The sequence below is a fragment of the Octopus bimaculoides genome, chromosome 4 (genome assembly GCF_046866305.1).
Source record: "Octopus bimaculoides isolate indiv1 chromosome 4, ASM4686630v1, whole genome shotgun sequence".
Taxonomy (NCBI): domain Eukaryota; kingdom Metazoa; phylum Mollusca; class Cephalopoda; order Octopoda; family Octopodidae; genus Octopus; species Octopus bimaculoides.
The window spans coordinates 103,616,756-103,634,968 of NC_142931.1; the positions used below are offsets into that span (position 1 = coordinate 103,616,756).

An 18,213-nucleotide genomic window follows, 5' to 3' on the forward strand; every position below is an offset into this window, starting at 1 on the left:
ACTATAGCCTCGGGCCGACCAAAGCCTTGTGAGTGGATTTGGTAAACGGAAACTGAAAGAAGCCTGTCGTATATATGTATATATATATATGTATGTGTGTTTGTGTGTCTCTGTTTGTCCCCCCACCATCGCTTGACAACCGATGCTGGTGTGTTTACGTCCCTGTAACTTAGCGGTTCGGAAAAAAGAGACCGATAGAATAAGTACTAGGCTTACAAAGAATAAGTCCTGGGGTTGATTTTCTCGACTTAAGGCAATGCTCCAGCATGGCCGCAGTCAAATGACTGAAACAAGTAAAGAGTATATATATATATATATATATATATATATATATGAAAGAAATGAAGTAGAAAATGCACAGAGAATATATTAAAATTAATTAGAATTTAAAATATTGGAATTCACTTGACTGATTTTACATTAGATTTTTAAAACTGTATATCATATGTAGCTGTCACAAATTATGTCTATTCTGGCTGTTGTGTAAAAATTGTTGGATCTTTATGATTTGGCAGGCGCCACTTTTTATTTATGTTTTATTTAGTGTGTTTTCTACCAAAACACTTTCAAACTTCGTATACTTGTATATTTTGTCTTATAGAACAGAGAAAAAAATTTATATTCAAAATTATTTCGTGCTAAAAGTTGTCGTATTTCGGTAATTTCAACCAATCACTGACATCTATTGAGGTGAAAACAATTACTGCTGTGGATTGTAAACAACACGTTGTGACAGTGTAATGGGATCTTTTCCCTTGAATAAAATTAGTGCCGTTGTTTGTCAACGACAACTATCGGCAGTACTGTTATTTATGATATCGTTCGTGCGTTTGTACTGGTTTTAGCTTTAGGGTTTTAGGGTTAGGGTTTGGGTTTTAGGATTAGGGTTTGGGTTAGGGTTTTAGGGTTAGGGTTTGGGTTTTAGAGTTAGGGTTTGGGTTAGGGTTATGAGTATTTAAATACTCATAACCCTAATCCTAAAACCCGAACCCTAACCCTAACCCTAACCCTAACCCTAACCCTAAAACCCTAAAGCTAAAACCAGTACAAACGCACGAACGATATCATAAATAACAGTACTGCCGATAGTTGTCGTTGACAAACAACGGCACTAATTTTATTCAAGGGAAAAGATCCCATTACACCGCTAGAACGTGTTGTTTATATTCCACAACAGTAATTGTTTTCACCTCAATAGACATCAGTGATTGGTTGAAATTACGGAAATACAACAATTTTAACACAAAATAACTTTCAAAAGATAAAATTTTCTTAATAACACTAAAAGTAAAAGATGTTTTATATGACACATTCTACCAGTGTCCCAAGTTTGAAAATGTTTCATTAAGAAAACAAGTGGTGCCCGCCAAATCAGAAGGATCCAAATTGTTTGTTTTAAAAGAAAGAATGTATATATACATACACACAAACACACATGCACATATGTGTGTGTGTGTGTGTGTGTGTGTGTGTGTGTGTGTGTGTGTGTGTGTGTGTGTGTGTGTGTGTGAGTGATTTTGTATTTCTCTTATCACTTGCTGGTTGTAAACTGTCATTTTCTTGCAGTCATCTATGAAAGCAAGCCTGAGCTGTCTGTTGTTTGATAAATTAGGAGAATATTATCTCGTATGGAAACAGGTGGTGATTGTTACAGAATATACTCTTGTGTGACCTATGCACGCATGGAAATTAGGTATTAAAATGATGATGGTGATGATAACATCTGGTTCAATTGTCTGGGCATACTTAATTCAACTGCCTAGGATGGTTTGAGTGGCTGGCAGTGTGGACAGCAGGGCAGGAGACCAGTTATCCTGGAATCCTATCCCTGAGCTGTGATAGTCAATGAGAGCATTGGAGTTGGAGGTAGAGGGTAATACAGTGGGTGAACATTGTGATAAGGTGGTAGGTGTGAGAGAGGGATAAAAAGAAGGGAGACAAGACACACATCAAGATGCTCAACTGATCTCAGTTGTTAACAGGTTTAAATTAATGCTAAAGAGAGATTTGAATTACCCTCTAGTAAAGCACCCACTACACTCTCGAAGTGGTTGACGTTAGGAAGGGCATCCAGCTGTAGAAACTTTGCCAGATCGGATTGGAGCCTGGTGCAGCCTTCTGGCTTGCCAGCCCTCAGTCAAACCATCCAACCCATGCCAGCATGGAAAATGGATGTTAAACGATGACAATGATGATAATGATGATATACTTCCTAATAAAGATAATCAATATTAGGTCTGCTTCAGGCGGTGTGTTGACAGAATCATTACTGTACTGGATAAAATGCTCCATGGCATTTTGCCGACTTTATTTTCTGAGTTCAAATGCCACTGGAGTCAGTTTTGCCTTTCATCCTTTCAGAGCCGAGAAAATATGTACCAGTTGAGCACTGGGGTCGACCTTATCGATTTAGTCCCTATCCTGAAATTGCTGGCCTGGTGCCAAAATTTGAAACCAATATTAGATCTTACCATGGGGTTAAACATCACCACCACCAATAACAACATAATCACTATCGCAATTATAGGGCTATACAGCATTTCTGATATATATTCTCATAAGTTATTTATTTATCTGACAGTTATTCAACAGACAATCTAATGTACTTTTCCTGCTATCAAGCAAGCCAAAGATATTTAAGTAAGCTAATTATATATGTATATATACTGTGTTTGTATTTTGTTTTTATCAAGAAAATCATTTAAAAATGTGCCAGATTGGCTGATAGTAACTGTGTGTGAGTGACATTGTTTGTACATACACTCTGAAATTAGATTTGAGAGGCTGTCATTTGTTTCTTTATTCTTTTTAACAATAACAAATAAAGGTTGGTGGTATGAAAGAAATAACTGAGCAACAGATTTCTATACAATGTTTTGTTTTAGGCCCCTTTATTAAATGTCTATCCTATAATTTTGTTTTAACTCCCTCAATCTGATGTCTCCACTGTATTTTGTTTTAGCTCCCTCTATTAAGTGATTGCACTATATTTTGTTTTAGCTCTTTCTATTTAAGCCTTTTCACAGTCAACTTTGCCTTTTATTCCTCTGAAATTAAATATGTACCAGTTGTGTACTGAGGTCATCTGTTCCAAAGCAAGATAATATTTCCCCTTATTGTAATATGTTTTTACAAAATATTGAAAATAAGATACACTGCTCATAAGACGATGACTCACATTTACAACTATTGCATGATGTCAAGACAAGTTACAAAGACACACATGCACATGCACACACCAATCTTTGTATCATACTTGATGCAGGTATGCCATAGATAGCGGAATTACCTGCAGCATTTGTCTTGATATAATACCTCTTATTGCTAAAAGCACAAAAGTATGTCAGTAACAGATGAAAATTGCCCAGCAGCAGTGGTGGTAGTACTAGATGTGCATTTCTTGCATCTTTGAGCTTTTTCAGCAGTAAGTATCCACTGGCACTTGCATGCTAAAACAAAATTCATTGTCAACTGATATAGAAAAACAATGATTGAAAAAAAATCACTGATGTTGCAGTTAGCTGGCCAGCTGAATAAAAATTTGTTTCATGCAACTGAAGCAGTATTAGTTTAAAACAGAAATCTGTGTATTATAATTCTATGTCAGTGATGGATGATTGATTGTCTTAGCATGTGGTTGTCAGTGAATACTTGTGACTGACAAAACCCAAAAAAGCAGAAATGTGCATCTAGTATTTCCATTACTTTGACTGGATGATTTTTATTGCTGATGACATATTTTTACTTCTTAACTCTGTGCATCAATAAGATTATCTCAGGATGAATACTGCTATTAATTTGGCTTTCCATGATGTATCTGCATTTAGTATGATATACAGATTGCTATTTTAAACTAATACTGCTTCTGTTGCACATAATGCACTCACACACACACACACACTATGGCTGCTTCAGCTGTTGAAACCAAGCCAAAGCATACTGGAGCATGATGCTGCAGTCCTTGGACCTGTTGGATTTTCCAAACAGTTTAACTCATGTCAGCGTGGAAGATAGACGTTTACAGATGATGATGTTACATGATGGGCTTCTTTCAGTTTCCATTCATCAAATCCATTCATAAGGATTTGGCCAGCATGAGTCTGTAGTAGAAAAAAACACTTGCTCAGTGTACAGTACAGTGGGATTGAACTCAAAACCACATGGCTATGAAGCAAACTTCTTAACCAGACAACCATGTCTGTGTCTATAGAGTCAATGTGATGGGTTTGATTTTTAGTTGAGCACTTTCATTTCACTTATTTCATACCTTTTAAATCCTGGTTGATTTGCCCTCAACACAATGTATGAAATCTCTATAACTTTGTAATAATAATCAAACATTTTAATTTCAGGTACATGTACAACAATCATTTCTGTAATACAAATTTATTGCATAATCTCTTGTTGATCTTTTATATTGCTTTTGTGAATAAATTTTTAAAATATTTTAATTTTAATCATTTATGAGAAATATAACTTTTCTTTTGTTTCAGGAAGAATCAAATAACAGCAATCATGAATTTGATGAAATTCTTACAAATTATTATCGGGCATGTAAAAAGTTGATAAATGCTGAAAATACAGTACGATTACAGCAAGAAAATCATAAAAAATATCGTAAAGGTTTATGGCAAACTGTACAGGAACATGTTGTTGTCCAAGTAAGTTATTACTGATTATGTTGCAAAAATATTTCAATAACTAGCATGATCTTCTGTTAAGAATTTATATGTCCAGTTTTCCTTAAGGTGTATATTATTGTGTATATAAAAATATATAATTCTTGTCATTATCAAATAACTGAAATTATTGTCAAATAGTGTCTTTATTCAGTGACTTGACAATGATCACCAATTTATAAAGAAATGATAAATATTCTACTTGTTTTATGTTGTAACTGCCAGATCCAGCTTCTCACACCTATCTTGCAAAGACATTCTAAAAATAAACTGTCATGTCATTGAAATTTCAAAGCTATGAGATAATGTATGTATTAATTCACTACAATGTGCATAAATAAACATTACATTTAACAGAGTAATATGGATGAGATACAGTAGGAGTTTGTAAAAGGAAGTGTATGTGTTGGCTCAATCTGAGTGCATACAACATGTGAGTTTAAAGGTTAATGTAGTGCAATAACAAACAGAGAAAATTATAAAGACAAGAGGTTATAGTATGTTGGTGAGTGACTCTTTATACACATCCATACAAGCTGTATCGTAAGCGTAATAATATGTTCTTAAATTAATTTTGCTCTATAATTATAAATGCTATTGAGATTTAACATGGGAGTCACCAGTGACTCGCCATGCTATATTCTTGATATATCATGGTAATCATTGGTGATTCCCAATAGTGATTTTTTTTCATTTTTTTCGAGCATTACATTACTGTGGTTCAAACTACATTATTGAAATTTTAGGAAATGTATGGAACACATTTTTTTGTATTTCTCGGGTGGTTTTTGATTATGGAAACATAGAATTCATGTGAAGAAGTGAAATTAGGTTCAATATTAGAAGAGTGCAAACTGGCGAGCTGGCAGAAATGTTAGCATGCTGGGCAAAATGCTTAGCAGTATTTCATCTGTCTTTACATTCTGAGTTCAAATTCTACCGAGGTCGACTTTGCTTTCATCCTTTCGGGGTCGATAAATTAAGTACTAGTTGCATACTGGAGTCGATCTAATTGACTGCCTTCCCTCCCCTAAAAATTTCGGGCCTTGTGCCTAGAGTAGAAAAGAATAATAGAAGGGTGCAAGTCATTGTCATCTCCATCATTAGAGCTCTGCCCTCCACAAAATAATTTTTGTGAAAAAGAAATCATTAAGGTTTATATAATATAATCTGAAATATAATTTGTAAAAAAAGAAAAAGTCATAAATACATAAAAAAAAACCTGTAAATGGAGGTATGAAGTAAGGTGTTATAAGCCCAACAGTTGTTTCTTGGAGCTTGGAGATCCATCAGCTGTCGGACTTATAACACCTTATTTTCTCCCTTTTAAATGGAAGTGTGATGGACATTTTAACATGTGTATTACCAGTGACTCCCATGGTACAGAATGAGTGTAATACATTGAACCACAAAAGAAATGCGAGACGTGTGTGACTGTGAAATATGTTTTAATTTCACGGTGTCAGAGATAAATTTTGATAAAGTCAATTTCTTGGATGCACTTTGACCACAGTCTATGGGTCATTGTCATGTTCTGATAGTGGATGGATCGAGATTGTAGGGCGTCACATGTTCAATACCGTGTATGCCTTCACTGGGTATTCAAAATGGCCATACACCGTCGGTACATGGAGTGCATGAGGCGGTTCACAAAAGCCATTGGTACCTGTACCTACACCCTGAGGAAACTCCAGTTCCACATGAGTTGTCAGCCCTGGGACCACCAGGTTCAGCCATCTCTGGATTTCATCCCACAGGTGTTCAATTGGGTTCATATTCGGGCTGAGAGCTGGCCACGGCATGGTTCTGATGTTGTGCTGACGCAGGAAGTCCATGGTGACCCTGGCCATGTGTTGGAGGGAGCATTGTCCTGCTGGAATATGTGGCTATAGTGATGTGCGAAGAAGGACATGATGTGAGGTCATAGGATCTGGTCAACATAGTGCTGCGCTGTGATGCCATTCTCTCTGCCTGCAATAACATTTTGGAACACATGGGGCCCAATTCTCTGATTCAGGCCTATAACACCCCAAACCATGATGCTTTAACCACCCCACGCATCTCTCTCCATGAAATGTGCATCTCTGTAGCATTCACCCCTCCCATGCTACATACTCATTCTGCCATCTGACGTGGAAATGCAATACCGGCTCTTGTCAGAGAAGACTATCGATTTCCATTGTTGATACTGCCAATGTCAGTGCTGTGTAGCCCACTGTAGTTATGCTTGATGGTGGCAGGTGGTGAGGACAGGCCCTCGAGCAGGATGACAGCAACACAGGCTGTTGGCAGCCACTTGATGTCATACTGTGTCGTCACTGATGGGTCACCGTCCAGTGCCAATGGTCTCACGAGGTGTCATGCTGTCTGGTCTGAAGCAATCATGGAGGTGTTGCAGGTGGATGAAGTGGTCACCTGGAGGCGCCCTCTGCGGGCATGGTCTGCATTGCTGTTGCAGGCAATAGATGATGCTGACATGGACATTATAAGCTTTTGCAACAACCAGAGCATGCTGCCTTGCCTGCAATTGGCCAATAGCTTGTTCTCTCTGTGCTGCTGACAATCAGGTCATACCTGATGTGTCCAAATTACAAATGCCAGGAATGTAGTTCAAGTTGATTTTTATACCCATAACCTTTATGAGATGCACATGCCTTTCGGTTTTCATGACAGTTGTTTGCAGCTGCCACCCACGGCATTCAATACAGCTGCATTTTGGCGTCTCGTTTCAGGGAAAGTTGAAAGGTTACCTGCAATTTGGGTCTCAGCCATAAACCAGCATATCTTGGAATATTTACACTCACATTGCTGATATGAATTTTCAGAATTTACCATATAAAAGTGATATTTGAAAGAATTGCGTTTCTTTTGCAGTTCAGTGTATTTATTCTGTACTGCAGAAATCACCAGTGATAATCCTGTTAATAAATTAGTGTGGCAGCTTATATAGTGAGCTAGAACATATAAAAACTGTAACAAACAAGAAACACCTCATTTATAACAAAACCAGACTGCTAGTGCAAAATGGACTTGGTAGGCAATGTGTTAAATAACTTTATGAAATAACACCATATAATGTTTTAACTTTTTAGCAGATGTGGCTATGTGATAAGATGCCTGCTTCCCAACCACATGGTTCTGGGTTCAGACCTACTACATGGAACTTTGGGCAACTTTTTTCTACTATAGCCTCGGGCTGACCAAAGCTTTGTGAGTGGATTTGGTAGATGGAAACTGAAAGAAGCCCATCGTATATATATGTATATATATTATTCAATATTAATAGTTTTGTATTAGAAAACCAAGAATTTATACAAGGCTGTAAAAGAAGTGCTCAAACTAGTTGAGACAAAGGTACAAATTTAATTGTAGAATAAAACCATTAGGTCATCGGCTCAAAAAGCCACAGCCCACCAATGACCACATATAAGAAGTACATCATAAACCACAAAACCAAATTATTTGTAACAGGTCTACAATTAAGTTTTCCTACTCTGGAATGCCAAATTTAGCATCCATTATTGCCTCTTTAAATAGGAATAAAATAAATAAGTTAAAGCTATGCGAATGTCCTTCTCAGGGAAACCCTGTTTCTAATAAAACCAACTGTAAACCACACAACGATAGTAGAACGGGCTCTTCATTCCCTCGGATTATGCCTAAATCTGGGAATGAGATAAATGGAATGGCTGATAAGAATAAATTTCTGAGGGCGGTTAATGATGTTGGAAATGACTTTAAGGGTGGCCGTAAAAAATTATGTAATTGTAGGGACCCTTCTTTATGTCCTCTCGGCAGACTTTGTTTGTCCACAAAAATAGTGTATAAATGTGTAGTTAGAGACGAGGACAAACAAAATAAGTTTTATATTGGAAGTTCTGTGAATTTTAAAGCCAGGTATAGGGTGCACATGAGCTCTTTTTCTAATGAGAAATATTATAATTCCACAACACTCGCCTCTTACCTGCATGACCTCAAGAGGAAGAATAAGAAGTACTATCTTGAATGGTCAATCTTATCTAGAACCCCCCAACTTAAGGCTAATATTAGCAAGTGCTTATTATGCATTAGGGAATCCCTTTCCATTCTTAGGTCTTTTGGGCCGAAAACCTTGAATAAGTTTATCGAGGTAATCACTTTTTGCAATCATAAATTTTCCTCTACCTCCCTAAAACTATGTGAAAATAAAAATAAGAACAAAAATAATAGTATTAGTAGTGGTAATAATGGTAGTAATGGTGATAATAATAGTAATGATAAAAATAAAAAGACAAAAATATTGATATAAAAATAATAATAAAAATATGGATACAATGGTAGTATTTATTTTTTATCATGGCTTACGTTGGATTTGAAACGTAGTAGTTTTATTTAGTTACCAAACCTGCCTGACTATTCTAAAGGGTATACTAAAAATTAAATTTTTTTTTTTTTTTTTTTTGGGCTAGTCCATATTAATTATTTATTTAAGCTTGCTCTCATTATAATTTCTTTTTACTAGTGCCTTCATCGTTGTTTGTATGTGTTTCTTTACCCTGAAGAGGGGGTTATCACTAGTTTGTGCTCTATTGTCCTCTAAATACGATGATTTACCCCCGAAATGGCCATAGATGTTTCATGTTTGTATTCCGACCTATATTTGTAATCCATTGTAAATGATGTTAAATTATGGATTGACTTTACCGATGTTACCTGCTGGATGTTGGTTTAATGTATCGACTTGTGTGCCTTGATTTTCTTGGTCTTAAATAACGCTGATGGTGAAATATGGATTTTACTTTGTTACACATTGGATGTTCTGTTATTATGTCGCCCCGTGTACTTCGGTATTCCTGTGTATGAATTCCGAAATTGGATTTTACCTGCTAAATTTGCTGTCATGAGGGAAGTAATGAACTTTAGTACAATTTAAACTTAAACTTCTTTTATTAGCCATTAACCTCAACGAATGAACTATTTTACTACGTTTCCCTATGTATTACTTTTTCTCTATATTATTTTTTCTATATATATATATATATATATATATATATATATATATATATATATATATATATTTCACTATATATTTCACTATATCTGTACCGGTCTATAATATTTTTAATCAACGTTTTCGTTGCAGTTTATTTATTTATGTTATTCTATTATATTTTAAATAGATTTTATTCGTATGTATAAAAATTTTGACTTCCCTTTGCTAATTTGGTTTTGTGGTTTATGATGTACTTCTTATATGTGGTCAAAGGTGGGCTGTGGCTTTTTGAGCCGATGACCTAATAGTTTTATTCTACAATTAACTTTTTATATATATATATATATATATATATATATGTATGTATGTATATATTTGTGTGTATGTGCCTGTGTTTATACCCCAATCATCACTTGACAACCAATGTTAGTATGTTTACATCCTTGTAACTTATCAGTTTGACAAAAGACACCAACAGAATAAGTACTAAGCTTACAAAGAATAAGTCCTGGGGTCGATTTCTTTAACTAAAGGCTGCAACAAAAGAATAAAAAATTTAAATCAACCATATGAGTATTGGTGAGCACGTATTTCACAATATTCCTACTGTGCCTCATTCATATTGTTCTGTTAAATGTAATGCTTATTTATTGACATTGTTGTGAATTAATCAGGCATTATTTCGTAGCTTTGAAATTTCAATGTTGTGACTTTATTTTTAGAATGATATTGAAGGGTTAGTGTGAGAAACTGGATCTGTCCAGTTTGAACATGAAGCAGATAGAATCATTTCTTTATAAATTGGTGATTGCGAAATCACTCAATAAAGGCATTACCTGACAATAATTCCAATTCTTTACTCTTTTTTTTACTCTTATACTTGTTTCAGTCATTTGACTGCGGCCATGCTGGAGCACCGCCTTTAGTCGAGCAAATCGACCCCAGGACTTATTCTTTGGATGCCTAGTACTTATTCTATCAGTCGCTTTTGCCGAACCACTAAGTTACGGGGACCTAAACACACCAGCATCGGTTGTCAAGCGATGTTAGGGGAACAAACACAGACATACAAACATATACACACACATATACATATATATATATATATATCGACCTCCATTGTCGATGCTGCCAATGTTAGTGCTGTGTAGCCCACTGTAGTCATGCTTGATGGTGGCAGGTGGTGAGGACAGGCCCTCGAACAGGATGACAGCAACACAGGTTGTTGGCAGCCACTCGACGTCATACCATGTCGTCACTGATGGGTCACTGTCCAGTGTCAATGGTCTCGCGAGGTGTCACACTGTCTGGTCTGAAGCAATCATGGAGGTGTTGCAGGTGGATGAAGTGGTCCTACCTGAGTGTGGCCCCCTGGGGGCGCCCTTTGTGGGCATGGTCTGCATTGCTGTTGGTGTTGTTGTATCGCTGTTGCAGGCAATAGATGATGCTGACATGGACATTATAAGCTTTTGCAACAACCAGAGCATGCTGCCTTGTCTGCAATTGGCCAATAGCTTGTTCTCTCTGTGCTGCTGACAATCAGGTCATACCCGATGTGTCCAAATTACAAATGCCAGGAATGTAGTTCAAGTTGATTTTTATACCCATAACCTTTATGAGATGCACATGCATTTCGGTTTTCATGACAGTTGTTTGCAGCTGCCACCCACGGCATTCAATACAGCTGCATTTTGGCGTCTCGTTTCAGGGAAAGTTGAAAGGTTACCTGCAATTTGGGTCTCAGCCATAAACCAGCATATCTTGGAATATTTACACTCACATTGCTGATATGAATTTTCAGAATTTACCATATAAAAGTGATATTTGAAAGAATTGCGTTTCTTTTGCAGTTCAGTGTATTTATTCTGTACTGCAGAAATCACCAGTGATAATCCTGTTAATAAATTAGTGTGGCAGCTTATATAGTGAGCTAGAACATATAAAAACTGTAACAAACAAGAAACACCTCATTTATAACAAAACCAGACTGCTAGTGCAAAATGGACTTGGTAGGCAATGTGTTAAATAACTTTATGAAATAACACCATATAATGTTTTAACTTTTTAGCAGATGTGGCTCTGTGATAAGATGCCTGCTTCCCAACCACATGGTTCTGGGTTCAGACCCACTACATGGAACTTTGGGCAACTTTTTTCTACTATAGCCTCGGGCTGACCAAAGCTTTGTGAGTGGATTTGGTAGATGGAAACTGAAAGAAGCCCATCGTGTGTATATATTTATATATATATATATATTTAGTTGGGAAATATTTTTATACTGAGACACAAATGTTATAAATGACAAATTATAAATAAATTTATTAAGATAAAAAAGAAAAAAATTATATTAAGAAAAGCAAGCCACTTATCCAAGCAGAGTTTTGGTCCACTTGCACCCTAAATAAAAGGTTATGTAACTAACAACTGTAAAATACTGTGGTGTACGAAGAAGTTTAACATAGAAGTGATAATTGCTTGTATAATTTATAATTATCCAGGGTCCCTGTATTATGTTTGGTGAGACCATAGACCACTTCCAAGAATGTTCCTCTTTAAGGCAAGGCCTGGACAAAAGTCTCTTCTTTCCAATGGAAGACAAACTGTTGTCCATGTATGCATGTCTCCACATCAGTGTTGTTCAAGGGAAAAGTGAGAACTGATACAATTTGGCATCAGTGTTGTCATAGGTGTTGCCATCAGAACAAGGAGCTAGAGAAGACGCAACAAGGCATCTTGTCTAATGCTTTTACAGGTCTACCAGTTCACCACTTTGTTCATCAACCTCAGAAGTTACCTTATTGTAGTTTAAACTTAGAAAGTCTGAATAAACATTACAAGACATTTTATCTGATATTCTAACAATTCTACCATCTGAATGCCCTTTGCAATTACAGAATAATATTCTGTATTACAGGCCAAATACAAAATATTATGTAATTAATTACAAACAGGCAATCAGTAGATATTCAGAGGATGCAGAAGGGCTGGCACAGGACTGCCAGTAATGGAGAGCACTGGTGTACCCGGTCAGCTCTATGTATGATGACCATTAACCTGAGATGCCTCCTGTCCCATCAAAAAACAGCATGAAGCAAACAAGCAAGAAACATTACAGGCCAAATGCGGTGACATAGTTTTGTTAAACTTTGAGTTTCATATAAACATATTTTAGAGTTGTTCTTATTTTCATGTCTATATAAGGCTAGAATGAAAATGTTTCTTCTTGTTGACTTCAATAATCAATATCATTTAGCGTCCGCTTTCCATGCTAGCATGGGTTGGACGATTTGACTGGGGACTGGTGAACCAGATGGCTACACCAGACTCCAATCTGATTTGGCAGAGTTTCTACAGCTGGATGCCCTTCCTAACGCCAACCACTCCGAGAGTGTAGTGGGTGTTTTTACGTGCCACCGGCACGAAGGCCAGTCAGATGGTACTGGCGACAGCCATGCTCAAAATGGTGTATTTTACGTGCCACCTGCACAGGAGCCAGTCCAGCGGCACTGGCAACGATCTCGTTTGAATGTCTTTTCACGTGCCACCGGCACGGAAGCCAGACAGCTGCTTTCTCTATGTAAATATAATCTAAGATTTTTTTAAAGAAGGGAGAAATGTTAATTATGTCATTTATAATCCCTACCCCTATTACACAATTCCATTTCTATAACTCATACGTAACTGTTTTGTTACTACATTTCTTTTAAAATACTCTGCCATTGTTTCAGTTTTTGAAAATAATGAAAAAGGTAATAATACAACCTTGCCATTATTAAAATGGCGTTTGAAACCTAAATTAATGAAATATTATTGGAAACTTTTTAATTTAGATAATTTTAAACATGAAATTTGTATCATAGAAGTAGAGGTGGTTTCAGGCAGTTTAGTATCAAAAGGGTTAATATCAATCATATAGAATATAGGATCTATATGAGTTTCATATAATATAAGCCATATTCATGCTTCAGTGTTAATCTAATTTTGTCTTTTGATTTTTATTTCCAGGGCTACTGCAAAGATAATTCAAGATGTGTTGTTCGCCATTTATATGAGAAATCTGAAATGGAGCATAGCCTCTTTGAGAAAATAGGCAAAACTTTACAGTCTGTGCGAAATTCCATAGAAGATGAACTTTCCTTACAAGCATATTCTGCCCAATTATCAAGGTGAGAATAATTTAATGTATTAATTTATGTTTTAGATGTGTTTCCTTATTGTTTTCAAAATGAAAAAGCATTAAAAATATGCTTTAATTTATAAAGTATTATTTGATGAGGATTATATAATTTCTTCAGTTTCATGTCTTTTATTCCTTACTGATATTCTGAAGATGGTGTATGCACCAGTTATATATGTATATTGATGGCTGTTTACTTTGACTCTCAACCATAAAGTATGAATTGTGCATATTTTTTCAGAGAGGCAGACTGGAGAAACAAATTTATCTTAAGAGGTATTCATACTGAATAAGTCTTGGAGAAGTTTGACTACATTACTACTGTGCTCCCTACACAGACAGACAGACAGGGAGGGAGGGATTGAGTGTGGGAGATAGATAGATAGATAAATAGATAGATAGATAGAAAGATATGGCTATTGTCTCTGTGGGATATATATCCTGCCTCTCTGACAAGATGGTGGTGGGAACCTTTCTTTGTCTTGCAAGTCACAAGGTCACTTCAAATATGTGCAGAAGCTGTAAGGGAAAGGGACAGTGATGGGAGTCATGGAAGGGGAAGATGTAGGGTGATGGGGTGGTAAGATAGACATGATAGAGAGCAAATATACACATAGTATTTCAACCCATGCCAGCATGGAAAACAGATGTTAGATGATGATAATGTTTGTGTGTGTGTGTATGCGTATGCATGCAAGCATGTCTGCCTGGTAAGAAGTTTGCTTCCCAACCATATAGTTCTATAGGTAGAATCAGTCCCACTGCATGACACCTTGGGCAAGTGTCTTTTACTATAGTCCTGGGCCGACCAAAACTTTGTGAGTGGATTTGGTAGATGGAAACTGAAAGAAGCCTATTGTATATATGTATGTCTGTGTTTGTCCCCTCCCACCACTTAACAACTGGTGATGGTTTCTTCATGTCCCTGTCACTTTACAGTTAAGCAAAAAGAGATCAATAGAATAACTACAGGGGTCTATTTGTTTGACTAAAACCTCTCAAGGCTGTGGCCCAGCATGGCTGCAGTCCAGTGACAGACAAGTAAAATATAGATGATATATTAATGCCTTTTAAACACTGCTCTTGTGTTAGGGTGCATTTTACCATGGGTGCAGGAGTCTTCTGTAACACTGCATGTTAGCAGTTAGTATAGTTCTTTGTCTTCTCTGACTTAGCTAGCCTTCACAACTTCATCCCATTATTTATGGGATGACCTAATGTGTGTGTGTGTGTGTATATATATATATATATATATATATATGTATATACAGGTTGTGGTGAATATATTGTTGTCTAAATTATTCAAAAATGAAAATAACAATTACATCTCATTGTAACAGATATATTTACCAAAATTACATTAAAAAATATCTTGAAATACTAAAGAGTAAATTTATCCAATAAAATTGCCATTGGCTTCAACCATGGTTTCCAGAATACTTCAGAAACTCCTGCAACTTTTCTAGATGGTCTCCATGGTTAAGTTGGTGAATACTGCCATAATCCTTGCCTTCAGATCATCTTTGGTGTTACAAGGAGTTTTGTTGGTCTCTCATTCAACTACAACCCACACATAATAATCAAGGGGGTTGCAGTCTGGAAAGTTAGATGGCTAGATGTTAGGGGTGATGTGGTGACAGAAATTGTCTGACAGCCATGATTGGGTTCTCCTGCTTGTGTGACATGGTGTAGAGTCCTGTGTTGCCAGACATAGGGTTGTCCAACAGCCACCCTCTTGACCTAGGGCAGCATTACCTCCTCCAGGCACTTGATGTAGGCCTCCGTGTTGAGTGTGAGGCCATGTGGGAAGATGAATGGAGGCATAATGTTGCCATCACTAATGATCACTCCAAATACGATAATGACTGGATGTTTGATTTTGATCACTCTCAGTACATGTTTTGGGTACATGGCATGCCAACGGTTGTTCTGTGTGTTCACCATCTGTTCGTATTGGAGCTTCCAGCGTGAATGCCAAGCAGTACAGCATGTCGTTTCCAAATTTCTGGCAGAATGAATTACGTCATGGTGCTGTTTTTCTCACAGACAGTGCCCAACTGACCCAACTACATTGTAGTCAACAAAATCCAAAACAAACAATGTGCATGCGTGAAATTAAAAGTATAAAATGGTGACAATTTGCACCCTGTATATATATATATATATATATATATATATATATATATATATATATATATATATATATATATATCCCCTTCCATCTTCTCCGCCTGTTATACCTGGATTCCTAGAAGAGTTGTAGGAATAGAGTTCTCCGGCATATCTGCCTTATCGAAAGCATTTGTCATTAGATTTTCCAGCTGGATTCCTAAGCATGACCAACTGAGACTATGGATATTATTCAACCATCTCATTTTTGGTCTACACTTAGGTCTCCCGCCGGTTGGCTCAGCTTAAAGAATCCATCTTGCAATTCTTTCTTGTGACATTCTAATCACATGTCCATAGTACTGGAGCTGTGATATCTCAATACAAAGAATTAGCAGCTCAGCCTGGTGAGACATCCTGGTCTCTGAGCTATGCATCCTATATAGATTCTTTGGAGGAACGAACACCTTTTCAACCATTTGTAGCCATGATTGTACTCTTTTGGTCATTACCTAAAAGGTACAGAGTCTGTATAGGTGAAGATAGGTATGTGAACTGAAATTAAAGGTTTGGCTTTTTTACTAAGCTCTTCTCTTCTGAAGATTGAATGCTGTTACTTTCATATTATTGTGCCAACTCCTGCAATTTTAGCCTTCAATTATTTGTGAAAATGGCCTTGACCTAACTCAGGCTGTTTAAAATCACTGAGTTAGGTGAACTCAGTGTTTATATATATTTCAACATGTAGAATAGTTAATCTCAATATTTCTTTTGCTCTCTCTGTTTTTTTATTCTCTCTCCATGTTTATCCTCCCCTCCTTTTCTGTTCAAGAGCATAGGCTCAAAACATCAAAGATGTCTCCATTTTCCCGAGCATCAAACTAATACACTTGTTTTCCCGACCATCAAACTAATACACCTGTCTTATTTTTCTGTACATTTGAACCATATATATATATATATATATATATATATATATAAATAGATAAATAGATGTAGATTTGGTTAATGAGAGATAAGGAAGATACGAGATTTTTTGTTAATCACTACAATTGTTTTGACTCATCAAGCATCGATTCCTCACAGGTGGGATATTTAAAATTCTCATATCTTCCATCTCTCTCATTAACCAAATACACAATGAACACTGTGTAAGTGAACGTGCTTTATCGGTAAGCTACATATATATATATGTACACACTCATATTTTATATATGCACACACACAAATACACATCTATGTGTGTATGTGTGCTATTAAAATTGCATTGTTGATTAATGTATCAAGTGGGTTTCAAATCAATATATTTTTCTTTTATCATATCGTATAATTTCAGGCTTCAAGTAGAATCTTACATCCATAATTTATTCAAAAGCCTACCCATTCTTCAAAAGATTCGAGCTGATGGCCCAAGTGAGTGAATCATAAATGTGTTGTCATTTCATCATGTTAAGATATTCTTCAAATGGATTTGCAAAATTTGGAATTGTTGGATTACTTACATTGCAAATATATATTAAATATTTGTTTATTAAATTAAATTAAATTTTCAAATTTTAATACAACTCTAATTTATAGTATTGTGTATTATATATTATATATTTTCTATGCTAGCATGAGATGGTATTCGTAAATTTGGTTATCTGTGTACAAATGATTAAAGTAGATATTTGTACTGTTGGATGCCTTAATACTCAACTGTGACAAGTGAATATTTGTTATCTTTAAATAAATGAAGGCAGATAAAGTTTGTAGTCTATAGGAACAAAGCAATAGCTGCCGTGAGATTTATATGTATGAGCGTTGGGCCTCATGGAAGCAAAGTGGCTGAGTTCCCTTCAAACGTTTGGCCTCATGGAGACAATGACTGAGATCTTTGGCATTATGTCATGCTTGAGAAGAAGACCCATCAAGCCAAGCAAAATTGCAGTTGTGGCAGATACCAGTATCACACAAATTGGCACCTGTGCCAGTGGCACATAAAAGCATCCATTATATTCTCAGAGTGGTTGGAGTTAGGAAGGGCATCCAGCCATAGAAAACCATACCAAATCAGACTGGAGTCTGGTGCAGCTTTCTAGTGTGCCAGCCCAGTCAAACCAACCCATGCCAGCATGGACAATGGACGTTAAATGATGATGATCTGATAAGAAACCCAAACTTTAGTCTTGTAGCTATTAAATCTCCATGTAATCAATCAGTTTATAAACAATTGTTACAATGTTTGTATTTTGAAATGTAATAAATACTATTTTTTATAAAAAAACTGAACCCTA

At 36.2% G+C, this 18,213-nt stretch overlaps 1 protein-coding gene across 1 annotated transcript in view; it reads left to right on the forward strand.

Annotated features, from left to right (window-relative positions):
* LOC106883775 (ectopic P granules protein 5 homolog) overlaps window positions 1-18,213 on the forward strand; it is a 131,602-nt gene that overhangs the window by 40,516 nt on the left and 72,873 nt on the right. The window contains exons 3-5 of the mRNA XM_014934904.3: window positions 4,494-4,661; window positions 13,657-13,817; window positions 17,274-17,350. Of these exons, the coding sequence (XP_014790390.1) occupies window positions 4,494-4,661; window positions 13,657-13,817; window positions 17,274-17,350 (406 nt within the window). The remainder of the gene's footprint in view (window positions 1-4,493; window positions 4,662-13,656; window positions 13,818-17,273; window positions 17,351-18,213) is intronic.